The 27,457-nt window shown below is 36.6% G+C and overlaps 1 protein-coding gene and 1 long non-coding RNA gene across 4 annotated transcripts in view; one reads left to right on the forward strand and one right to left on the reverse strand.

The window, feature by feature from the left end:
• PTPN2 (protein tyrosine phosphatase non-receptor type 2) overlaps nt 1-27,457 on the forward strand; it is a 94,011-nt gene that overhangs the window by 57,187 nt on the left and 9,367 nt on the right. For all 3 annotated transcript variants that reach the window (XM_072828640.1, XM_072828641.1, XM_072828639.1), the window contains exons 4-8: nt 3,296-3,394; nt 7,764-7,901; nt 15,664-15,873; nt 17,697-17,849; nt 23,847-24,028. In XM_072828640.1, the coding sequence (XP_072684741.1) occupies nt 3,296-3,394; nt 7,764-7,901; nt 15,664-15,873; nt 17,697-17,849; nt 23,847-24,028 (782 nt within the window). The remainder of the gene's footprint in view (nt 1-3,295; nt 3,395-7,763; nt 7,902-15,663; nt 15,874-17,696; nt 17,850-23,846; nt 24,029-27,457) is intronic.
• Nucleotides 1,908-20,105, reverse strand: LOC140634910 (uncharacterized). The gene is made up of 3 exons (XR_012032234.1): nt 19,586-20,105; nt 8,496-8,655; nt 1,908-2,233 (listed from the first exon to the last, which is right to left on the reverse strand). It is a non-coding gene; the product is annotated as an uncharacterized lncRNA (long non-coding RNA).

A 27,457-nucleotide genomic window follows, 5' to 3' on the forward strand; every position in this document is an offset into this window, starting at 1 on the left:
AATCTTGATTTCAGCTCAGGTCATGATCTCAGGGTTGTGAGATCGAGCTCCAAGTCAGACTCCATACTAGACATGGAATCTGCTAGAGATTCTCTCTCCCTCTCCAGCTGCCCCTCCTTCCCTTAAAATTTTAAAAAAATTAGACATTAAATAAACGCTGTTGTTAGGAACTTCACATTGTAGTGGGAAATAAAATTAATAACAGCAATTTTGTAACATTCTATACTTTATATGTTTTGTATAATTTAAGGCTCAGAATAACTCTTGTAAACGTTGTCATCACCCTGGTTTTATGCATGAGGAATTATCTAAAGAGACCAGGAACATTAAATGACTTTACCAAATCCATTTAAGTGAGTTGAAGCCAGAATTTGAAGCCCCATTGGCTCCACTGGTCATGCCCTAATCATTCAGCTCTGCTACTATAAAACTGCTGTGTGATCTTGGGCAAGCTACTTAACTCCCCAAGTCTATATATACATATCTATGTCTCTATTATAGATGTATACCTATATTATCTGTGAAACAGTGTTGAGTGAAATTCTTACAGTGCCTGGTACTGTGGTAAGCCCTCCATAGATTATTGGTTGTGGCATTTGTTACTACTTTGTAGTAGTAGTAGTAATAGTAGTAATAATAATCCTCTTATAAAATATTGTAAATCCCATCATAACAGAAAATGCTTATTAATTGTGTTTAAGCATCCTGTCCCTGTTGGGCTGCTCTGTGTGTCCTGATAGAGCCGCATGTATTTAGAACTGGGGGACCCAGAAGGCTGTTTTCAGCTTTTTATTCTTTCCCTATATTTTCCAGGTCCTCACTGGATATTTTTACGCAGATGACTCATTTACTCACAAATTCTGCATTTTCTACATCTTACTCTCTTTTTCCTTCTTTCTTCTTCTTCTTCTTTTTTTTTTTTTTTTTTAAACCAAGCCAGCTTGGAATGGACCCTGACTTGATCCTTGTCCTTCCATGATGCTTCCCTATATCAGTGTCGTCCTCATTTTTAAGGCTCCACTATAGCATGAAGATCTGATGGCTTACCCTTTACTCTTGTGGCACTTCATATGTTTTAGTTAGTAGGACTTGTAGCACTTAATATGTTTCAGTTAGTAGGACAAGGACTTCTTGCCTCTTAGCAAGCTCTTTGAAGGCCAAGAACATTCTACTAGAGAAAACTAGAGATGCTGAATGTTTATTATAACCTTAGCTGTTCTGATTGTCTTTTGTTACTTATTTTTGTCATATTTTTCCTCTGAATTAAAAAAAAATGTATCAGTCCTTGGTATAAATCTCCATTTCGTAGAAAAAAAATTGATAGTATTGCTTGTAGGTGGAAGAGTTGAGAGAGACCCCACCCCCACCCAGAACCACTGATAGAATGTGTTTTGTGTTTGTGTTTCCAGTATATATACACACTAAGAAGTGACTTCTCTGGTGAATCGTTAGATCCATTTGTTTTTAGGTGAAAGAAAAAGCATTCATTTTACTGGGGATTTTCTCATTGCCCTGTTTTACATTTACACTTTGTTTTGTTTTAAAATAGATCATGTAATAGATATATAGAGTGAGGAGAACAGTATCTTCAAACATTTGGTTGTCATTTCTCAGGATTCTGAGTAGATTTCTAGCTTTTTTATAACTTTCTGTTATTCAAATAATATTAACGGAGCATCTGCTACACACCAGGGAATACAACTGTCCAAAAGATGCTTTCAGCCTCAAACCATGTGAATCACCGTGTTTGACATTGAAAGCTGAAGTTGTGGGATACCTGGCCTGCAGCCCCCAAAGCTGCCCCTTGCTCTGTCCTGTGAGGAGAATGCCTGCTGACTTATGTTAGCTACAATAGAGCCTCATTCATTTGCACCTTTAAAATTAGTTATAATTTGACCATGGCCTTTTCATCTTTTATTTGCCCTTTCTTCTGCCCTGTGCCACCATTAAGCAAAATGTGAAGGTAATTGGATTTGATTTCTTTCCCCACCATGGCAGTATTGTAATATGAACCATTGCCCCATTTAAGTCTGCTATTGAGGTCACACAATGCTGTGGTGTTTGTAGATTAACAGCTTCATAGTGGTTCAGACACTTTGAAATTTCTGCTTTTTCTGGAAATCTTTTTCGAGTTAACTTTGGGTGGCTGGTTGGCCAGTGATGGCACAAATTTCCTCTTTTGTATGACTTCCATGATCCATGGCACATAGGACCTCTCTTCTTGCTGTGGAAGCTGAAAGATACAGAAATTTCCTTTGCATACCTCCTTTGCAACTACAACATAACCAGTCAGATATTTCTGCCCACAATTTTGAGGCTGGTTTGTTTATAGGTTATATACGTGATTACTATGGCCACCTTAGTATGGTGATGCCAGCAAAGGAAGGTGATAGTAGTGACAGCATCAGGAACACTGTCCCAGGCTGACTCTTTGAGCAGGATCTTGCTTTGACATTGATTCCACTGAAGCTTGGCTTCCCAGCCCTCAACTGAAAGTCATCTGAGAGTCTGAAAAATTCATTTTCTCCCTAAGTTAATAAAAATTAGTTTTGGGGGTGCCTGGGTGGCTCAGTGGTTGAGCATCTGCCTTTGGCTCAGGTCATGATCCTGGGGTCCTGGGATCAAGTCCAGTATCAAGCTCTCTATAGAGAGTCTGCTTCTCCCTCTGCCTGTGTCTGTGCCTCTCTTTCTTTCTCATGAATAAATAAGTAAAATCTTAAAAAAAAAAAAAAAAAGTCAGTTTTGATCACTTATAAGCAACTAGTACAGACCTATTTTTTTAAACTCAAGTGAGGTTTGTTTTTTTTTAATTTTATTTATTCATGAGAGAGACAGAGAAGAGAGAGGCAGAGATACAGAGGGAGAAGCAGGCTCCATGCACGGAGCCTGATGTGGGACTCAGTCCTGGAACTCCTGGGATCACGCCCTGAGCTGAAGGCACCCAGGCATCTCACTCAAGTGGATTTATTATTATTATTATTATTTTTAAAGATTTTATTGATTTATTCATGAGAAACACACACACAGAGGCAGAGACACAGGCAGAGGGAGAAGCAGGCTCCAAGCAGGGAGCCCAACATGAGACTAGATCCATGGTCTCCAGGATCACGCCCTAGGCCGAAGGCAGCGCTAAACCGCTGAGCCACCCTGGCTGCCCTCAAGTGCATTTAAAGTCATGATTTACTTACTAGGATTTGATACATTGTTCCTAAACTAGAGCATACTTGAAGGAATTTTCCTTGAGCTTTGTTGAATCTCCTTTGTCTTATCTACTTTTTCTTCTCTGTTCTTACAGGGTCCACTTCCTAATACAGGTTGCCATTTCTGGCTCATGGTTTGGCAGCAAAAAACCAAAGCAGTTGTCATGCTAAACCGAGTTGTGGAGAAGGAATCGGTGAGTAACACTTAATATTTACAACTTAGTGTACTGCCTGTATCTTTCACTTGTAAATGTTTTCATATTTCTTTTGGGATACTCATTTTTTCCTAAAAGTAGTAGTATATCATTTTCCTTCTTGCCTTAACTATTTAAATATTAGTTGTATACCACTACCCTTCCAAGATGTAAATATAATGAAATAAATATTGACCAATAGTGACATAGATCTTTGGAATCCTTAGGTTTTATTAGAATTTTTATAATTTATTATTATCAAAATCTCAAAAAGTTTGTAAAAGATTAAAGTGACTGGTTTTTGTTAACCTATATGAAGTTTTATTGGCTCTTAGTCATAAGACAGTAAGTATGGAAATGTATGAGTTTATTGAAACCTGAAGTACAATTTAAACTCAGTGCTAATTAGTTAAGTCTTAACTTTTGTAGCTTTAGATTCTTTTACTGTCAGTAAAGCAAATTGTAAAGTATTGTCAGCCTAAGATCTTCTTCAGATTCCTGATTCTTACTTTTTCTAAATTCACAGTTGGTGGCTTTCGATGGTGGTGCAAGTTATTCTACTCTGTTTCTAATCTGAAGTGGCACCCACATACCAGGATGTCTAGCAGTGTTAGCATAGTTATTTACAGTGGCTTTTTTATGGCTTCCAATAGGACTTAAAAATTAAGTGATGATATTTGAACAGTTTGAGCAGTATTGCAAACTAGATGATTTAGAAGATTCATTTCTCTTTCTGGAGTATAATTACTATATTAATATGATAAGACTGCCACTGGAAATTAGAAATCATATTTATGGTGGGTTGGCTCTATATGCTTAATAAGATTCAGATTTAATTATTTTCAGAAAGCTACTACATGGGTGATATTGCTTTGCTTATGAAGAGGCCCATAATGTCTGATTATCTTTCTTTTTATGGTGTTAGCAGCCCTTGCTGGTCTTAGTTCCTCAATTAGTTAAGGGTTACAAAATAGTGGTATTCCAATTTTATCATTCCTTCTTAAATTTTTGTTGGAATACTTCTATAGAAAGAAGCTTTGAGCACCTGGAGGCACAGTTGGTTAAGCATCTGACTCTTGTTTGGGCTCATGCACTGTGATCTCAGGGTCGTGAGATCTAGCCCCACGTTGAACTCCACGCTCAGTCTGTTTCTCTCTCCCTCTCCCTTCTGTCCTTCCCCACCCCATGAGGGTGTATGCACACACTCTCTCTCTTTCTCTCTCAAATAAATCTTAAAAAAAAAAAAAAAGAAAAGATACTTCCCTTCTAGTTAGTTGGCCACTTTTATATAGAAAAAGCAATTTTCAAAATAAGTTGATTCCATAGTGTCCTCAACAGGTGACCAATTAGATTTTTTTTGGGGGGGGGGAGGGGGCGTGAGGCAGGGGAAGAGGGAGATGAATTATTATGAACTCATAGATATTTATTATTTATTTTTTTAAAGAATTGATTGATTTGACAGAGCACACAAGCAGGGAAAGCAGGAGAGGGAGAAGCAGGCTCCCCACTGAGCGGGGAGCCTGATGTGGGGCTCCATCCCTGGACTCTTGGGTCATGACCTGAGCCAAAGGCAGATGCTTAACCTACTGAGCCACCCAAGTGCCCTGAACCCATAGGTTTAAACATATTTGATGCACTGCACTCCAGTGCAGTTATTATCCATCTTAGTAGTTCAGTTACTCCTCTGTTGCCTAGCAGGAATCTCTTCAAGTTGGGCTCTGAGTTGGGCTCTGTTGCCTAGTCAGGAATCTCTTCAAGTTGGGCTCTTTGGTTTTGTCTCTTCAAGTAAGAGACAAAACCAAAGAGTCTTTAATAATTTTCTTACTCTCTGAAATGACTAATTGTTGCAGGCTCATCTTAATCTCTTCATAGAATCAGACATTTCTCTAAGGAGCCTTAGTGTTCTTACAATGGGCATAAGAACCCATTACAATGGGTATTTCAAAATGACAATAAAAATAGGGATGTTTACTGCTGCTGGGTTGATCATGGTTTTTAGAGCTTTTTGGTGAATAGAGCGAAAGAAAAATGGTGTGTTACTTAACATATTTCAAGGGCTCATACTGATACTTCCAATTCAAATTTAGGACTGCTTAACCCTTTCTTCCTTCTATCTTTTGCCTCCTTTTTCCATATCATGAATCCTGCTTCTCAAAGATGCTACGGATAAAGAATATCTTATAATGACTCATTTACTTTGTCCCATATTACACACAAATAATACTCATAATAAGAGTATGAACTCCTCACCAGAACAATTACTGAAAAAGTTTAAAGTTTTGTTTTTCTCATCTCTTTCTGTTTTTATGTTGTATTTTACCTGCATTGTCAGAGTATATAAAATACTATATAGTCTCTCTTATATCCCTTTAAAAATCTTAGTTCTACATGTAAGCATATATTTAATTTTCCTTGCTAGTCTTGTTGATGTCTCTCCAGTTGTTCTGTATAGCTCATTCTGTAGTGGATCCTAAGGAAGGACTCATGGGTCTTTATAGTTCCTGATTTCCTACCTGTCGATGAAAGTTTAATCTCCTCTCTTAATGCTTAAAAATCATTTTGGCAGGATATAAAATCTTGGCTCACATTTGCTTTTCTTTGAGCAACTTAAATACATTACTCCATTTCCTTCTGGCATTACAGATTACTGACAAAGTCCATTGGACATCTGATTTTATTTCCTTTATAAGTCCTATGTTCTTTTTATTTAGGTTACCCAAAGGCTTTTTTTTTTCTTCAAATTCCACTAATTTTACCAAAATATAGCTTAGTGTTGGTTATCCTGGGTCAGTTTTTCCAGGTGTGTAGTATGCTTTCAGTTGTGACTTTTTAAAGAAGAAATGTATTGATTATACTTGTTAGTGGTTACTGGTTGTTTGCTTTGGTGTTCCTCTTTGGGTCCCTATTATACGTGTTAGATTTTCTTTGCTTGTTTCTTTTAAGTTCTGTCTGTCTCTCTACTTTTCTTTTTTTTTTATTAAAAATGTTTCTTTTCCTCTTTTTTTCCTGAGACATTATCTGCTGCATTATTCATGTCTCTTTTCCTCTCAGTTTAGTCTTCATTTCTGAATGACGTATTCTTGGATTCCTAATTTTTTTTCTGTCTCATATCACCTCCTTTCTGAGCTCTCATTCTCATTTATGCTCTTTCACTTCTTGTATCATATTTAAAATGTCTTTTAGCATGTTTGGAAATATCAGCTCATAGTAATTATTTGTTGGAGATATTGTTGCTGTTTGTGATTTGGAAAAGAAGAAATGACCATATTTTATAAGGATATTTTTGTGGTGTTTTTTTCCCTAATGAAGTGGCTCTTTATCTTACCTTGACATAGTTCACTGGCCTCATAATTTGGCTTTTGGGAAGATGCTTTTATTGTCACAAATAGAAATTCCATATCAGTTCTGCCAAAATGCACCAAATCTAGTTAAAGAGGGCTTTTCTTCTTCCTCCTCTTTTTTTTTAAGATTTTATTTATTTATTTATTTATTTATTTATTTATTTATTTATTTATTTATTTATTTATTTATTTATTTGAGAAGGGCAGAGGGAAAAAGATAGAGAGACAAGCAGGCTGATTGGGGAGCCTGTTTCTGGTCTCGATCCCAGGACCCTGAGATCTGACCTGAGCTGAAGTCAGATGCTTAACTGACTGAGCCACCCAGGTGCCCCAAAGGGGGCTTTATTCATTTCCCTGACTTAATTTTAGTAAGTGAATATAAAATGTTGTTTCTGGATAAGGAATATTTGGTAGCAGATTCATAGTATTTGTAGAAAATACTTGTAAAATAAAGCCTTTTCAGTACTGTTTGAAGAAAAGATTCTTACAAGAGTTAGACAGTTTTAGAAATATAAAGTGAATACCAGTATGATGTTGAGGTACAGGTTATCATGCTTCAGAAATGACAAATTTACTTTTATGGTCATATCTGTTTATGGTTTTTCTATTTTTTTAATTTTATTTTTTAAAGATTTTTATTTATTTAGTCATGAGAGAGAGAGAGAGATCGGCAGAGACACAGGCAGAGGGAGAAGCAGGCTCCGTGCACGGAACCTGATGTGGGACTGGATCCCGGGACTCCAGGATCACGCCCTGGGCTGAAGGCAGGTGCGAAACCGCTGAGCCACCCAGGGATCTTCCAGTTTATGGCTTTTTTAGTATAAATAATAGGAACATTTTATAAACCTGCTTTTATAAATGTCAATCTTATTAAAATACATTAAGCAAAAAAATACATTAAGCGTCAAATATAGTGTAATTGTTCATAGATTTATAACGCGTGTGTGTGTGACTTCCTTTCCCAGCTTTTTAGGGTTTCATAATGTCTATGAACTAATATATATGTATATATATATTCTTAAATTTAGGTTAAATGTGCACAGTACTGGCCAACAAAAGATGATCCAGAGATGCTGTTTAAAGAAACAGGATTCAGTGTGAAGTTCTTGTCAGAAGATGTGAAGTCATATTATACAGTACATCTACTGCAGTTAGAAAATATCAATGTAAGACCCTTCATGCCTAAAAGATTGGACTTTATATACTGATTTTCAGAATTATTTTTTGCCATTATATTTGAAGTTTGGGGTTGCATACACATTTCATAGTATCTATAATAGTATATAATCATAACCATTGTGTTTACACTGTGTTTCTTATATGTAGTAGCTCTCTGAAGACTCTTGAGAAAACTTAGAAACTAAGGATCTTAAAGTTCAGGTTGATATATAAGGATTGAAGATAATTTATTAAAATTAATTGGGGATTAAGGGAGAGAACTTTACAAGCAGGTCAACCTGGGTTCAAATCCCAGCTCTGCTGTTAAGTAGAAAAGTCCTTGGGACTTGTTCCTCAGCATCCCTCATTATTTCCTCATCTGTAAAGCAGAGATTGTAATACTGTTGTGGAGATCAAATGAAGATATGTATGCAAAGTACCTGATTGATGTACTTATGAGTACCTGATTGTACTTAGGAGAGTGCCAGGCTGTTCAAGGAAATAACTTGTTAATTCAGATGATTCACCGCAGAGAAATTTGTCCTTACTGAATTGGGGGAAATGGTCAAATTAATGTAGCATATGGTCTCAAGAATACTTACTTGGGTCTTTCCAGAAATATAAGAATTGTTCCTTATTTCTTTGTTGAGATACATGTACATGGTGGATTGTGAACCTGCTCTTGTCGAGTTGGGGATGAAGACCTTTCTTTCCCTTCCAGCACCTCCCTGTTTTGTCTTCTTTGTGTTGTAATCAGGATAACTGGAAAATGTCAAATGACAGTGATTCCGGGTTGCTCTTAGGAAATAAGAAAATGTTTATTTGCCAAAAAAATGATTTCAGCAATGTATCTGGTCTGTACAGTGAGATACTTTTAGTTAACCATTAACTGAATTAAATGATTAACATGGACTCATTGACCAACAAGTTTTATAGAGAAGGGATATATAAAGTGTGTACACACACACACACACTTTTAGCTATGTAGAAGCACATTTTATGGTTGATCTCTTGGAATGCTTCTGTTGTTGCCGTCTACCTTTCAGTACAGGGTGCATATATGCACACAGGGGGCCCAGGCCCAGCTTCTCATCATATCCATAACTAAGCTTTTTATGTGATCCCTTGGGTTATCTAAGAAGTCTCTCGGTTGGGTATTACAAGACTTCAGATTTATTTATAAGTTTCCCTTACTGTAGTTATTTTGCACCAACTATTCCATTTCCTCATGTCTTTTTTTTTTTTTTTTTAAGATTTTATTTATTCACGAGAGACACACAGAGAGAGGCAGAGACATAGGCAGAGGCAGAAGCAGAAGCAGGCTCCCTGTAGGGAGCCCGATGTGGGACTTGATCCCAGGACCAGGTCATGCCCTTAGCCCAAGGCAGATGCTCAACCACTGAGCCACTCAGGTGTCCCACATTTCCATATCTCTTAAGCTGCCCTGAGATACATCAACAACTTTGAGTTTTGTTTTTTAAGATTTTATTTATTCATGAGAAGAAGAGAGAGACATAGGCTAAGGGAGAAGCAGAGAAGCAGGCTCCTCTCAGGGAGCCCAGTGTGGGACTAGATCCTGGATCCTGGGATCACACCCTGAGCCAAAGGCAGACACTCAACCGATGAGCCACCCAGGTGTCCCTACATCAACAACTTTGTGATACTAGATTGTGCAGTACTTATTCCCAGAAACAGAACTGCTTTCCTTTAAACTTCTCATAGTTCTTCAAATCATCTTCTCATGGTATTTATCCCAGGTACCTCATCTGCTTCTGGCATTAAGACTGATTTGGATGGAGAAGGGCATAGATGTTTTTCCGTTTCTGAAACCTATCCTAATTAAGAGTGGATTGTACCTTAATAATAAAATGAAATGACTTTTATATTTTACCATTTTGTAAAGTGCTTTTATATATATACATCATTTGACCCACAGCCTTCCTCTAATTTGATAAATATTCTTAATATTTCTGTATTTCCTGTATTTTTTTAAACCTAAAATCTACTAGATTATAAATTTTTTTCCTGTAAATAGATTACTCAGCTAATAAGTGACAGGCTGGAACTCAAATCCAGATCTCCTGACTTCTAATGACATGCGGCTAAGTCTTTTGAAAAAAAGTGTTAATTGTCCTAGTAAAGGAAGAGTCTGGTTCTGAAGGATCTTTCTGAATTTGAGGCCAGCATGTGAACTGGCCAACCACTGTTTTAGTTGCTAGCAACTCTGTGATTTCTTATTGGCCTGGGTTCAGAGTCCACTATAATTAATAGCAACAATATGTTTACATTCTACCTTACAATCTTTAGTAAGAACTAGGAATATTAGAAGAACAAAGTAGCTTTTCGGTATGAAAAGCAGAATTGCATTTGGCTAGACTACCTGAATTTATTTTATTTTTTTTCAAAGATTTTATTTATTTGCGAGAAACACAGAGGGAGAGAGAGGCAGAAACACAGGCAGAGGAAGAAGCAGGCTCCATGCAGGGAGCCTGACATGAGACGCAATCCCGGGTCTCCAGGATCACACCCTGGGCTGAAGGTGGTGCTAAACCACTGGGCCACTGAATTTAAATCCCAACTCTACTCCTTCCGGCTGTGTGATTGGTCCCACTATTTACCCTCTATGCCTCAGTTTCTCATCTACAGAATGAGGATACGGAAACACGTACCTGAGAGGGGTGCTGTAAGGATTAAGTGAATTAATGCTGTAACGGGCCTAAGACTCTATGCAGAATTCACAATTACTAGCTTTAGTTGTGCATCTGTTTCCTTTGTAATAAAAATGAATTGGGAAGGACTGTAGGAGCAGGGGCAGTTGAAAAGAACAAATTAAGGAGTGAGAAAGGTGATGCTGCAGGAGGGGAGTGGTCATGAACCTCACCCTGAGCTGCAAAAACCAGTTTGCTGCTAAAGGAGTCTGACACGTGTGTATTAACAGGTCTGGGGCCAAAGCTGTGATCTGTGTGGGCTCTGCACACCAGCAGCCCTTTCCAGTGTCTTCATTAGAGCTAAGAGTTTGAACTTTTGCCCCTGAATGAGGAGATGCCATCTCTGCTTTTAAAGTGGCCCCATGGCTTAAGCTACTGAGAAGGTTTTGCAGGGCTTTTAAAATATAAGGTCATCTGGAGTGCTTATTTGTCTTTCAGGATTTTCTTTTTAGTTGCCCTTCACTGTTTTCCATAATATTGTTGGCCAGCTTTATGTTTATCAAGTTCCAGGAATGGTATTGTAATGCTGGCTGCCTTCTATTTCTCTGTCCCTGTGGATTTGCCGGAAACCGGATGAGTGCCTAATTATTATCATGCTCATCTGGGATTTGATACAAAATAGTTTAAACAGTTAATTCCACCTGGAATGTCCTCTTCTCCTCTCTGCCTATTTATATCCTGAACATCCTTCAGGACCACCTTGTGGCCCGTTTCTTACTTAGATCTTTCTTAATTCATCTATGACTCACTCATTCTTAATAGCTATGATCTTATACTTCTCTCTGTAATTTAAAATTTTACCATTTTTCTGGCTTGTTCAGTACTTGTATATGTATGTACTTTGACTCTATAACAAGGTTTTCAGCTCCCCGTGGGTAGAGCCCTTACCTGTTGCCTTTGTGTTTCCCTCCACCATTGCACCAAGTGAGTGGTTATTCTAAAACATAGGCATGACCCTTCTACCTTGCTCTAAAAAAATCCTCCCATGGCCAGTGCAGAAGAAATCCAGGATCAGCCCAGACTGGTCCTTCCTCCTTGTTTATCTCCACAGGCACTCAGGGTTTCTTCTTGCTAACAGTCCTACACTTCTCAAATAGCTTGTTCCTTGGGGGCCCACATCTCTGTGTATTGCTTTTCTCTCTGCTTAGAATGCAACCGCCATGCCTACCTGCTTCTGTCACTCCCCCATCCTCCTGATGGTGAGTTCTGTTCACCTTCAAAATGAAATTACAGTAACTAAATATTTAATACAGACCATATAATGATCCTGGCAGAAGTTGATGAGAGATTGAACTAAGGCACTTACAGTGAGCTACAGATCTGATATAAATCTGTATTTAGGGGATCCCTGGGTGGCGCAGCGGTTTGGCGCCTGCCTTTGGCCCAGGGCGTGATCCTGGAGACCCGGGATCGAATCCCACATCGGGCTCCCGGTGCATGGAGCCTGCTTCTCCCTCTGCCTATGTCTCTGCCTCTCTCTCTCTCTCTCTCTGTGACTATCATAAATAAATAAAAATTTTAAAAAAAAATTAAAAAAAAATAAATCTGTATTTAGGAGCTAGGGTTCACAAACTTTGCTACTCCTTGATGTATAGGAAATATTAAGCGAGGCAATCGAAAATGTGGAGAGGTTTACAGTTGATTGGAGCTTACTAGGGGCTACAATAGAGACAATTAGTATGGTTGTTTCAGAAAGTTATCTGTTAAGCCTTTACCATATGCAGGCCTAGATTAGGTACTTTACATTCAGTCTTTCATTTATCCCTCACAATAGCCTTATAAGGTAAGTACTACTTTTAACCATTTACAGATGACCAAAATGGGCTTATGACAGTCTTTTGGAAACATAATCTTAGTACTTCTGTAAATGTCCAAAGTGTGTTAATAATTGGGCCCAGGACCAAAGAGCTGCACAGATTTTTTTTATATTAATTAGAAAACTTATTATCTTGTCTATCTATATAAAATAATAGTTAACTTGAATGTGAATGGCTTTAGATGGCATACACTTAAATTGCCATAAACCTGGCTATTGGCCGTTGTCTTATTGTACCTACTGAGTTCCTAGATTGTCTTCCTGGCCTCCGTATACAATGAATTAGATATCCTTACTCAAGGATAGAATTCTCCTTCAAGAAAAGTAGATAAGATTTTGCCTTAAAAAGAACAACGAACCACTGACATTTTGTGCAGTGTGTGGTATGCATAATGCAGTGTTTTACAAAGAAGATTTGGCAAACACATGCAGATGGAGATGGGGATGCATCCAGATGGCCATGTAATTGTGGATGCAACCAGGTGCTGCAGTAGAAGGGGATGGAAGAGGCTAACTGGGCATCACAGGAGGATTGATGTGACTTGATGACCTGGGAAAAAGAAAGGGGGCTTCTACCAGTTTTGAAATAAGGAATTTGTCAAAAATTGTAAGGTCTACATATATAGCTTGTTTGGAATAAAGATGAATTTTGTTTTAGCCCTCTAGCCTTTGGCAGTCCTTCCCCTCCTCCCTTTTTTTCCAGCAGGAAAAAGAGGGAGAAGAGGTCCAATCAAGCATATGAACATTTCTTTTCTATCTTAGTAGTAAAACATATGGATCTTATTGCTTCATGAAGAAGTGGTCCGTTGGCAATTGTATGACTTTTGTGGGCCATGATTTTGAATCTTGTTTCTATAGGGACACATTAATAAAAATTAATTTCTTAAGAAGTTCTTTAATCTGGTCTTTAATCTGGTCCTGATAGGGAAAGAAAAACACTGATTCTCAAAAATCTATTAGTGGGGAAGACTGCATTATAGAAACAGTTGTGAACATTTCTGGGAATTGGCTTTGAGTATCCCAGACAGCGTGACCTGAATTTGAAAAAAATCAAGAGACTGCTAGTCTTGAACCAGAATCATACAAGCGCAAAAAAAAAAAAAAAAAAAAAAAAAAAGGCAAGTTGTTCAGGATTGTGGGTTAACTCTAGGTTTTAAGCCAGGAGGTGATGCAGTAAGTGAGCATAAGTGAGTATACAACCATATGGGAAGACTGGGCCATACCCTGTAGAGCACAGCTCACAGGTGAGCAGGGTTCTATCCCCCTTCCCTAAACCCCACCCCCACCCCCCAGACCTGGGAGCTCCACATGGGATCTGGTTTTATTCATGATGAAGTCTAGCCCTGCTGTGGGAGGTCAGTGCTTCATGGTGGCAGATGACCACAGCACAGCCATTGTCAGGAGGGAAATGAGGATAAATACTCCCACTGGAGTCTTAGACCCTATTTAAAGGAAGATATGATTGAGTTCTCCGTGCCCCTGGGCTACGTAAGGAACGACCACTGTAGCCCGTTTCTCTGCTGTTACTGTGTTATCTGTCTATTTATGGGTAGCCTTCATAATTTAGAATATTTTAAATACCTTTTTTATTTTTTTATTTTATTTTTAAGATTTATTTTTATTTATTTATGATAGACATAGAGAGAGAGAGGCAGAGACACAGGCAGAGATTGAAGCAGGCTCCATGCCGGGAGCCCGACGCGGGACCCGATCCCGGGACTCCAGGATCGCGCCCTGAGCCAAAGACAGGCGCGAGACCGCTGAGCCACCCAGGGATCCCCTAAATACCTTTTTTAATACAGTAAATTTAATTCCCCACCTTTTTTACATATAATAAGCTGTAATTTTAAAAGGAAATGTTTTGATATTTAGTAATCCCAATGACCCTAGTAATAAATTTCTATCTTCTAGTACCTTCATTATATTGAGAACCTATGGATCAGAGTGTATTTGGAATTATGAAAGCTGAATGTTAAGAAAAATTACTCACTAAAAGTATATAATTTGAAATTTTTAAAATAATTTCTGCACTCTATTTTATCAGTGTTATACCTCATATAACCAAGTCTGGGGCTTAGGAGTCTTAATTTTTACTAAAAAAAAGGGGGGGATTTACTTCGTAAAAAATGAAAGTTAACTTTAATTTTGAAAACTTGTACTGAAAGCAGGATGCCGTAATAATAATCTTTACCTGTTAACCACTACAGATATCATGTTTTGTTTTGTTTTCTGATGTTGCTTGTATGGCTTCTCCCTCCAAAACATCCTACAATGAAACTGAGAAATTATGCAGAGATATGTTAGAGGATTACTGCTTTGGTTTACAGAAATGAAGACTAGAAGGCACCGAAGTGCTTCTTGGGGCAAAAGGCAGCTGGCAAAAGCTTAGGAACATTTTCATAATGAGTTAGTCAGAAATAAAGCTCATCAGGAATATCCAGGAAGTGATAGCGAATGCCAGGCAGGCTTTAAGAGACAGGAAGCATTTAGCATATTGGTAAACCATTTTAGCACATCAGCAAAGTCCTATAAACAGTTTTAGGATTGGAAATTATTACCAGGGGAAAAGCAGCAATTAGAAGAACAGTTTCAATAAAAAATATAGATTTTTTTAAAATTAATTCTTGAGTTGCTCTTCTGAGCCTATGTAGCAAAATCTACAAGATAACTCATATAATGAGAAAAATTATATCTAAAAATGTTGGGCATTCTTAAAAAAGGAAGCCATTGAAGAATGTAAAATTATACTGGTATGATTTTTTAAAAATAGAAGTGGGAAAACAGGAACACTCATCATGATGTATGAATTAAAATATTGGCAATGTATATGGTATATAGGTCAGTGGCTAAGAACCCAGACTGCTGCTTCAAATTCTGGCTTTGCCTTTTTCTTAAATGTGTCACCTTGGGTAAATTATTTGACCATTGACGTTAATGAGTTATCTCATCTGGAGAATGAGTTTTATTAGGATTTGTTGTATGGATTGAGTTAATACATAAGCTTAGAACATGCCTGCAAAATAATGTTTTAGAAATGTTAGCTATTATAAATAAATTCCAAATTCTTCTGAAGAACTCCAAACTTGTGTAAGTGATTATCAAAACAAACTTTATGGTACAAAGTCCATAAGGATTAAAAGTATTACACAAAACACATTCTCTCTGAGGTAGGTTTTTTTGTTTTGTTTTGTTTTGTTTTTTAAGAAAAATTAGAAACTAACTTTTCCCTTGATTTTCACTTTTTAGAGTGGTGAAACCAGAACAATATCTCACTTTCATTATACTACCTGGCCAGATTTTGGAGTCCCTGAATCACCAGCTTCATTTCTCAATTTCTTATTTAAAGTGAGAGAGTCTGGTTCCTTGAATCCTGAGCATGGGCCTGCAGTGATCCACTGTAGTGCAGGCATTGGGCGGTCAGGCACCTTTTCTCTAGTAGATACCTGTCTTGTTCTGGTAAGTGCTTCTTATGATCTAATTTTAGTCTTGTTTAATTTTTTATTTTATTTTTTATCAGCAGAAGTAGCTCTAATGTCAGTATCCCAGAACTGTGATTTTTAAACTTCTGCCTTCTTTAGAAAACCTAAACAAAATTTATTTATATACCCTTTATAACTGCCTCTTATTTGTGAAGTGGTGGGGCTCTGTCTGAGAGGATTCTTAGAGATCTCTGAGAAAGCTTTTTCTCCTGGTAGCTTTATATTAAAGAATAATAGATTTCCCTTCTTCCTTGTTTTTCAAATATAAATTGATATGTAATATTGAATTCCTTCCAGCTCAAGCACTTTATTTCTCTTGCCCTTAGTTCCCTTATTTACAAGCTAAGGATAATGATACTATTTTATTTTCCCCATAGGGTCGTTGTGAGAATTAACTGAATTAGTACATTAGAACACTAAGAAGAGACCCTAGTGTTTTCTAAGCACTCAAAAAATCTTAGTATTGCTATTTCCTTGAGATTCCAATCTGTGCCCCTGATGGCCGGATTCTTTCTCCACCAACCCATTCCCAGCTCCACCTTGATACAGGCCTGTGCCTTTTCTTTTAGAAGAAAAGGTCCATTTTTCCTTACTTGGGATTTAGGGCATCTCTAGAATATAGAAATGGTTGAGTCTGTATTCCTTTACAACTGTATTGTATTACTTTACAACTGTATTGTATGATTACATACCATACTGTATTCTTTACAGAATGTATTACTTTACAACTCTGCCTATATGTAATATAATTAAATCAAAACCTGTATTGTTACGGGGCACCTGGATGGCTTAGTTGGTAGAATGTGCAACTCTTGATCCTGGAGTCATGAGTTGAAACCCCATGTCAGGCGTAGAGCATATTTAATTTAAAAATAATATAATTTTTTTTTAAAAGATGTTTAAAAGAAAACTGGGTTGGAGCACCTGGGTGTTTCAGTCAGGTAGGTGTCTGACTCTTGGTTTTGGCTCAGGTCATGATCTTGGGATCGTAAGTTCAAAACCCAGGTTGGGCTCTGTGTTCAGTGGGGAGACTGCTTGAGATTCTCTCCCACTCCCTCCGTACCCCCCACCCTTCACATTCTCTCTTAAGTAAATAAATAAAATCTTAAAACTGATAGTTACATTAAAGTGAACTTCAACACATTTAAAGAAAACTCTGTTCACTTAATGGTGAATGACTATTAAAAACTGAATTGTGTATTTGTGCCTCTTTCCTGCCAGACATAACTTCCACTTTTTTCTTTTTCAGTTGGGGTGAGGGTTATGTTAGTTATAATACCAGATTGATAGTCTAGGGCTGATGCAGTGACTTAACGGTATCATTGTGGATCTGGGATCTTACTATCTTGTCCACCATCTTTAGATGGCTGCTGGACACAGACGTGAAGGCAGAAAGGGCACTGGGCAAAAAGGTTTGACTTCTGCCAAGACTTAAAAAAAAGAAAAAAAAAACACACTAATTTCCATGGATTTATCTTTACATTAAGCTAGAACGGGTCATAAATCCTTCCTTAAGACAAACACTGGCCAAAGTAAATAAGATTACCATGATTGGTTTGGAATCAGTTGTATATCAGCTAAAGGCCTCCATATACTGCTCAGACAGTTGAGGTGTGGGGAAGTTGGTGGATTGAGGTAGCTGTTTTGTACAGAAAGAGTTACAGCTACTGTGGTAACTTCATGTTCTTGGGGAGGGGCAAATTGCACATTGCAAAATGCTTTGCAGCTAGCTGTTCTGTATTGTTTCTCTTTCTTGGACTCTACAACAAAAGGCTTGAATAATTTTTACCTTTCTTACAGATGGAAAAAGGAGATGATATTAACATTAAACAACTATTACTGAATATGAGAAAATATCGAATGGGACTTATTCAGACACCAGATCAACTCAGATTTTCATATATGACTATAATAGAAGGAGCAAAATTTATAAAGGGAGATTCAAATATACAGGTAAACTTTTTTAGGGAAATAAATAATACCTGTGTATTATATAGGATTAGCATCAAATAACTGCACTCCATTTAAGCACTTGTTTTCTCCCTTTGTTCAAAAAAGCAAATTTAAATTAATGTGAAAAACCCAGCTGGCCATCTTAAAATTGCAAAGTTTAAGCTCACTTCCTCATGTGTGTTTCAGCATCATGGTAAATCTTAGATGCCTTTTACTCAAAAGCCCTAGTGGGAACAAGATTTCATTAAAGAAAGTGAAATTTTCATGTAAGGAGGGTTTAAGCATTTAATCATTAAAATAAACCAGATCATTTTGGTAATTTTGGCACATTAAAAAGGAATTCTACATAAAATTATAGAATACTCAGTTTATGTAATGTAATAGATTCTTATTAATTCTTTTAACAGTGAGCAACTCCAGTACTTACAGCCAACATAATGAAATTCCAGAGAAAGAGAAAGTTCTCTGTCTGTGGTTGGTGGCTATACTCTTTTGAAGATATTTTTATTCCACATTTGCAAAAACTAAGTTCAAAGACTGATGATCAGAAATCTGTGTTATGTACTAATATAAGATACAGAATAGAAACAGAAGTAACAGACCCCCATTTCTTGTCTGATCTGGTCACATAGTATTGCTCATAGTAGATCTAATGTCTGTATTTCTCTTATGAACACATATAACTGCCTCTTTAATTTCTATAATTACTAGGTGAAATAGTATTCTAAATAAGCCTTCTTTAACTCAAACCATTTTATGATAATGATAATGGAATTAAATATAAGTTAAATGTGTAGATTTCAAAGACATGAAAATAGTCTTAAGCAGTTCTGTTTCTCAGATAACTTTTGTTCTGATCATTAGTATTGTAACTATTCAAGACAAACTATTATCAGTAAAGCTTTAAAGTTTTGTTAAAATCTTGCCATTTGCAACGACATGAATGGAGCTAGAAAGTATAATGCGAAGCGAAGTAAGTCAGTCTGAAAGACAAATACCATATGATTTCACTCACATATGGAATTTAAGAAACAAAACAAATAAGCAAAGGGGAAAAAAATAAGAGAGAGGCAAACCAAGAAATGGACTCTTAACTATAGAGAACAATGTGATGGTTACCAGAGAGGAAGTGGGTGGGGGGATGGTTTAAATAGGTGATGGGCACTTGTGATGAGCCCTGGATGATGTATGGAAGAGCTGAATTATTGTACCCCTGAAACTAACATAACACTGTATGTTGACTAGCTAGAACTGAAATTTAAAAAGTTTCATTTAAAAGGGTTTTTTTCATATCTTTAAATAGCAGTAAGAATAATCTTTAATGAAGAAAAATATTTCATCAGTCCATAAAATACTCAGCATGTAGATTAGGCCCACAAAACATGAGATCCTTCTTCAGAAGTTAGACCTTGGGAACCCTGGGTTTGCTTGGCAGTGAATAATGTGATTCAGAAGTAAAAGTTATCTCAAATGTATAAGTTTAGGACAATCTCTCTCTCTCTCTCTCTCTAATCTCTGTGAACTTCTCTCCAGTTTAAATCAAGTTGAAAAAGAGTTAAATGGGTACACCAAACCTTTTTCACACATTTGTAGGTTCCTTGGTTTTTTGTTGCTTATTTCCTGGATGTTCTTACAGACAAATTGTAGGGAAAGTATACTGTCCTTTGGATAGTATTCCTTCTGCCACTTTAAAATTTTTTCAAGTTTCCTTAGTTTCAGAATATATACTTACTCACTTTGAGGATCTACAGAGATGAGTTTTATGGCGGTCTTTATTATTATGATGGTGTAGTTTGTGGCTTGGGAAAGTTCTTTCTGTTTCAATGTATCTGGTACAGTTATAGCCATCAGAGTCTCTTTGTAGCTTTATCCAGCACTCCTTGTAAAACCCAAGGCATTCTCTGCCCTTTCATCAGGTAGGACGTTGGAAAGGTCTCTATTTTTCAGTACTCAGGATCAGAAAAATCTGTTACCCATTTGGAGGGGTCGATTTCCACAGAAATAGTCTTAAGCCTCCTGTAATTTATGTGTGGCTGTAATATTTTTTATTATAAGGATAATTTAATGAGTATATGTATATTAATGAGTAAATGTATATGGATTTGTTTATTTTACATAGATCTTTTTCTCTGCCTGGAACTTTGCTATCCAATACTATAGCCATTAGCCACATGTGTTATTGAGTACGTGAAATATGGCAAATCTGAATCGAGATCTGCTTAAAGTATAAAACATACACCAGATTTTGAAGATTAAATATAGGGAGAAGTAGTATAAAATATCTCAATTTTTAAAATATTGTATGTTCAAATGAATATTTTTATATTGAATTAAATAAAACATTGTTACAATTCATCTTTTTTTTAAAAAAACACAACTACTAGACATTTGAAAATTGTATGTGTGGCTACCATTATATTTCATTGGGCAGTACTGTTCTAGAACCTTAGCTTAGAATAAAAGTCTAAGAGAAGTAAAGTTCTCTGAAATTCTAAATCATAAGGTCTAAAGTTAATGTAGAAACCTTAAATTGCATGAATATAACTGTGACCTATAAAAATGTTTCTTTGACATGTAAAGATAGGATAGCCAATTTATAAAAAGACTCTTCTTTCTCTCCATATGTCTACCTCTTCCTCTTTACCTCTGAATTTTGGGAAAAGTTAATATTTGTAAGAAGAAAGAAAGGAGCTTCTTTCTGGTGTGAGCCCTGTGGCCAGGAGTGTGGGAGGGTGATGTTTCCTGAACCTCTGTATCTTCAGAAAACTGTCTGTTCAACAGCACCTGAGCCATATTTCTTTGTTTCTTGTACTTTTTCCTAAAGGGAAAAACTAAAGGGGCATCTATCTTCACCATCAGCCTTAATTTAGATTTATATTATGTGAGTGGTATTTTCATTGGATACGGTTTTATGTTAATTTTTCTGTGAAGATTTCTGACATATGTAGACATAAAGTGTTCTAGAACCTGTTGAGATAAAAGAGAGCTGTTAATATTCACATCTAAAGTGATGGTTTCTGAAATTAGTAAATACATGTGTTTAAAATCACACGCATGTATTTACTTTTGGAAATTTCTAATGATCTTTACCTAGATAAATAGAGGTAATTTCTTGTCGTCTCTAGAAATATATCATTTACCTTACATTTTTCTTGGCACAAGGTTGGGCATAAAAAGACCTTGTAATTACTAGTATTATCACTTATTAGCACACTCCCAGTATCCATATGACAGACAACCTCACAGAGTAACATATCTAGATTGATAATTCAGAGTTGATGTTGTAAGACCTCTAACTGGTAATTTGAAACAACTAATAAAGTAATTACAGTGTGTTTCAAGTTTAATGACAGGACTTTAACTGCTTCTTTGAAGGACTTTCTTCAGTGAGAAATGAGTGGGGTTGCAGGTGGTATGCAGAGAGCATTGCTCATAGCAGCATGTGACATGTGGGAGTGTGGTTCAACATGAGTATAGGTTTAGGAAGATAAGAAACTCTCAGTCCAGAAAGCCGTACTCCAGGCCTCAAGATGAGAGCTTGAATGAAGTTGTAGCTGAGTGCAATATTGATTCCTTGACTTCCCAAGTCAGCAGTGACAAGCCAAGACAGGTGACTCTGGATTGTCAGCTTGCTGCTTTGTAGGTTACAGAGAAGGCAAAGTTGAGTGAGTTTGCTGGCCAGAGATGTGGCAAAATGACAGTGCTTTTTTTTTTTTTTTTTAATTCACCACCATTAAATATCTCCTATTCTCTATCCCCTTCCCTTGTGCTAAGTCCTTTTCTTGTTGACAGATTCTGAATTTGTTGCATATTCTGGGAAGTAGTCCAGTGAAACTTGACTTTTGTCATTGTCTTGTTTATTGACATTGTTGAGTTTTGTCCAACTCTAAGGCCAGGTTGTTATAACTAGGTCCCAGTGAAGAATCGAAATTTTAAAAAATTAAACAGCCTAAATTTTGGAGGCAGTTTGCATTTTTTTGGGGGGAGGATCTTTATCTGGTATATGAAATTGATGAAATTTTCAGAGATACAGATAATCATGAAGAATTATAGCATTAAAGTTTTGGCCCATTTGTTAATTAGCTGCGTGGCATGGGCAAGTTACTTCTATGCTGTTAACCCATCTCATCTGTAGAAAGGGGATGATAATAATAAGAGTACTAGCACCTACCTCCTGAGATTCTTCTGAGGATTAAGAGCTGGTGCAGTTGAAGCATTAGGTCAGTGTGGGTATAGTAAATGTTTGAGAAATTTCTGCATGTGCATCTTCAATATACAAATCTAGACTGAGTAACAAAAATGTAAAACGAGAAGAAAGAAAACTGACATAATCATCTAAAGTGAAAATACCTACTCTTAGTTCCATTATAGCAGTCTCTCAGGTATTGGTAACATATTCTTTCTGGATATGGTTTGCATCCTCTTAGGTCCTTGCTCAGGAGAGGTGGGTTCCATCCCATTGTTTCTTAAACTAAGTTCAGAGCCATTCTTTTCCTTGAGGTCTACTTCCTTTCTGGCCTCATCTCTCAGAGTCAAGCTCTACATGTTCTTCATTTCTACCAAAGCTCTACACGTTCTTCATCTTCTACCAAACTGACCTACTCACTATCCTCCAAATGTAGCAAATTACAGAATTTTACATTCTCTTTTTGTAAATCAGCTACTATAAAAGAGATATGTTAACTATGCATCTTAATAAAATAGCTATATATGGGAAAGGTGGAGTGTGGTAAATGCCTTTTTCTTTTTAAAATTTCTTTGTTGTAGGATAATGAAATAAGATAGGAACTAACTTATCAGTGTTATCAATGAATTTTTCCAAAGACTTTTTTTCCCCTACAATCTAAATATACAAGTGCTGTTTTTAACAATGCCATTTTGTACCAAAGCAACTCCAGGGAAAGAGTGTTTAAGTTCCAAACAAGTATAAATTGCAATGTTCCATCTGTGTTCGAAATAATTAAAGTCTTCAGGCAATAAGTTTATAGAGTCTTTTATTCATAAGATTCTAGACTCCTTGCTTCTGTGATAAGATCTTCAAAGAGGGCCACCCCTGTCCATACCAGATCATTTTGCACCAGTGTCAGAGTCCTAGATAATCAAACCATTGGCTCTCACTGCCATCTTTCCTACTCTTACTATTGGCAGGGAGTTGGGTGGTTGTATTCCCAGCCCTTGAAGGACTTGAGGAACCAGAGGTCCCCCCATGGTGAAGTTATACCTGCCATCTCCCACTCTGGCTAGCACTTTGTCACTGCCCCTCATCTTCCAGGGGCTGAGATATACTTTGCACCACTTCCACTCTTCCTAGGGATGGTGGCAGTGAGAGCAAAGGAATCTAACATTTGCTAGACATGGCGCTAGGCATGTTATGTCATTAATCACTGCAGGCTTCCAAGGTAAGTGATGACGGCCTGTTTAATAGATGAAGGAAATGGAATTTCTCTTCATCTTGGGCTGAACCCCACCTCTTGAAGTCTAGACATGCAAGCGGAGTTTTTCCCACCTGGTGGTGGGCTACCTGGAGCTGCTAGCATACCTGATAGGAAAGAACAAAATTAAGGTCCTCTGGCATCAGAGAGAACTGCCTGGAAATCTTACTGTTGTTTCTCTTACTGTTCCTCACTGTTATTCTACTGGCAGGGAATAAGGAGATGCCAGATCACATTCAAGTGCCATCTTAGTCACTGTTTCCAGTGTTAACATACCTGTGGATTAGGAATCCAGCAGAATCTGGCTCTAGCTAAAATCTCACTTATCATGAATATTTTGATGAGGTCCTAGTATAGTTTGTCTCAAATAGGTTAAAGTCTACTTACTTTCATTAAGACTATTATATTCAACTGCATATAGCCATGTACATAAATATTAAATGCTTTATTATTTTTTAATAATAAAGCTTAAAATAGGTAACATCTCAATTGATACATCCTTTTATTTAAAGAAAAATAAAATTTTAGTGTTTGTATTGGTTTTTCACTTCTCTTTCCTACCTAGAAACGATGGAAAGAACTTTCTAAGGAAGACTTATGTCCTGCTTTTGATCATTCACCAACCAAAATAATGACTGAAAAATACAATGGGAATAGGATAGGCCTGGAAGAAGAAAAACTGACAGGTGACAGATATACAGGACTATCCTCTAAAATACAGGATACGACGGAGGAGAACAGTGAGAGGTAAGCTTATGGTAATAACATGCTTGAAAAGATGAAACATTTTTCTTTCAATAAGGTTAGTGGATATGAACTAATCTAGGCCCTTTGTTTATTGAATTAATGTAGCTATTCATTTATTTATTACCTAAGGGTATTTAAGTAGTATATGATGACATCATCGATCTCAAAGAGCTTTCAGCCCTATTAAAGAAGCCAGTACTTACAGACAGAAACCAGTTGGAAAGTGGTTTAACTCAATTCTAATTTGAGTGCTTAAATTAATACAGTTAAATGCTAAAATGTATAATAGGATACGGAAAATAAGTGGTACAAGTATTAGTGTTCATACTGTAGTTGTAATGTAATTGATAATGTGCCTTTAATGAAATTATAAAATATTTAAATGAATATTTAAACTTCATTCCATTATTGAAAGGGGAGAAGCCTTTAAAAAAACATTACCCAAAATGCCCTTTTACACTTTTCAGGAGTTTTGAATCCATATGAATGTGTAAACGATTTAAGTTTTTAAATTAAAATGTTTACATTTCTAAGGCTCTAGTAATCTCCCACCCATTAGGAAGCTGGTATCCTAAGGTTTGAGTGAATGAGTGTGTTCACTTCCCCTCTTCAGTGCCTCTTAGAGATGTTTTCTCTCTTCTTTTTGTCAAATATGCTTTTTATTGTGGCACATTTTATGTTTTAGTCCTATTTGTTACATTGCAATGTTGAGGTACCATGAAAATTGTTGAGGTCTCCTGTAGATTATAGTAGCTTCACTTATTTCCCCAATTTAAAAATTACCTGAAATCTTATGAAAGGTAACATTGCAATAAATACAGATATATGTGTTGTTAAGTATTCTACTGAAGAGTTCATTATGACTTAGCAGTATTATTCCTTATTTATGGCTCTAGTGGTTTTAGTCTATAAGCTAAAGCATTAAGATGTTATTCCTTCCTTCATCATAAATATAATAGTTTTAAATCAAGAAATGTTTTAAGTTACCTTATCTTTTTCAGTAATAAGATCCTCATGTTCCTAATGTTGTTTTGGCTAGTACCATGTGCAAAATTAAATGGAAAACAGGATTGATGATTGAGTCAGTGTCCTTAGTTGTCGAGTTTTAATTTTTAAGGACACAAACCCCAACAAGGTACATCATGCATTGTCCAAGTTCCATAGTATCGAGCTCAGGAAAACCACTCAGGAATTACAGAGTGATTGAAGAGGTGGTTTTATTAGGGGTGAGGGGGTGGTGTGTATATATGCTGTTTGTTGCCCCCCACCCACAGGAGAGAGGAGACCACATCATGCTTGAAAGCAGAGACAGAATCCCAGAAGGAAAGTAAGGATTTTGAGTAGAGAAAGCTAGTTGAAGGAGCAAGGTTGTAGAAAAGTAAAAGCATAAAGATTGCTGTGAAAAATTGTATTGTTGAGTCTTAATAAACTTTAATACTAATCTATAGTTTTGTATTAGGGAGGCTAATAAAATCAAAATCTTACTGAAAGAATTTCAGTTTCAAGAGAGTAGAACACAATACTTCATTTTCTTTCATTTTCATGATTAAATATCCTTCAAGGCAGTTTTTTCCTATTGAAGGTCACATTTCCACTGTCTTGAAATCAATTTAGTGAGCCATAAAAAGAGCATTTTTAAAATAATAGGATAAAATAAAATAGAAATTAGAGTTTGAGTTAGAGAATAAAATAAATCAGTATCATAGATAATAACTAAGTATTTTAACATTTTTATGTATACATAATATATAAATTCTACATATTAACATAAATATTGTGTATGTGTATAAATATGTCTTGGTGTACAGTTACTTTGTTGTGATGGTAGGGTATTTCTTGCTGTTAAGGTTTAGCATCAAAGCTTAAAAGCTAATGTTCTCAATTATAGTGCAACCCATAAGCCCAGATCACTGAGTGAAGAACCATTCAGATAAATGAGAAGTCAGGTTATTTGGATCCTTCTCCTATGTGTTTGCATAGTGTGAAGTATGCCTGTTGAAAGCTGTATGGGCAGTAACCTGCTATGTGTGCCACAATGAAGAATTCTACATGCTCTTCTGTAGGCAAGGGTCCACAGGAATCCTTTCCTGCCAATTTGTGGGTTTTGATTACATAACCGTGTAGGAAGACTTGGGCAGTTTATCATGTAGACATAATTTCCTGAGGCCAAACTAGGTATAAAGATTTTATTGTATCACAAATGGAGAGTGGTTTTTATTTCTCTGGAATTGCAGTCTTAAACTAAGTGATGCCATCTCTTGGTACTTTCATTCCATTCCTGAAAACATATGTATAGTACATTTTTTAAAAACAAGAATCTCTATTCCATTAATAATTTTAAATGGGAAAAATTGTGTTCTCAGCCCAACCAAAACCATAACCAATTTCTCTAAATATCATAAAAATCCTCTTTTAAAAATCCTCTTTTAAAAATCCTCTTAAACTGCTGTTTATTTGAAGCACTAATTACATAATCATGTGACACTCCATGAACTCCTATTGGGTTTATATGGTAAATATCAACACTGAATAAAAATTGTAATTATCCTCTGTATTGCAATGAAAAAAAATTTTTTTAAGATTTTATTTATTTATTCATGAGAGACACCCAGAGAGAGAGAGAGAGAGGGGGGGGGGGCAGAGCCACAGGCAGAGGGAGAAGCAGGCTCCATGCACGGAGCCCAACATGGGACTCAATCCCAGGACTCCAGGATTACGCCCCAGGCCAAAGGCAGGCGCTAAACTGCTGAGCCACCCAGGGATCCCCACAATGAAAATTTTAAATGAAATAATCTATTCAAGAATCCACCTAAATTGGAACCTGGTTGCTTGGTGGCCTCAGGCTCCTGACAGAAACAAATACAGGGACCCATGGAAGTCTGGCCCTTTGGATGGGACTCTGTATTCTTTTACATATTTTATATATGCTTTGCTTTCACTTAAATACAACTTAATTTTTTTTCACTGATAGATATACACGTGTATTTGTACATGTGAATTTTAAATTCAGAGAGTGAATTCTGAGTAATAATTTTTGCAAGCCATCATAGCAAATATTCAAAGTTCAGACAGCCAAAGATACCTGGCTATATGATAGGTAAAATGAAGAAGACATTAGAAATCATAGGGTACACAGAGACAGGCAAAATAGAGTCCCTGAGTTGCAAACATATTTAGGGGGTAAAATAGGATCCCAAATTAGCAACATAAGTAATTTACTGTAAGTTAAATGCTGTTAAGATAAGAATAGAGGGGCTCTGGAGGGAGAAATTCAAGAACAGAATTGAAATGAGAGGACTAGAGAGAGGAGAAGATTTCTAGTTTAGAAGGGAACAAATTTGGAGAACAGCAAAAAAAAAAAAAAAAAAAAAAAAAAAAAAAACAACAACACTTGAGCAGGAACAAAGTTGTGCACGGCCGGTGAATACT

Source organism: Canis lupus, chromosome 6 (assembly GCF_048164855.1).
Source record: "Canis lupus baileyi chromosome 6, mCanLup2.hap1, whole genome shotgun sequence".
NCBI classification, from domain to species: Eukaryota; Metazoa; Chordata; class Mammalia; order Carnivora; family Canidae; genus Canis; species Canis lupus.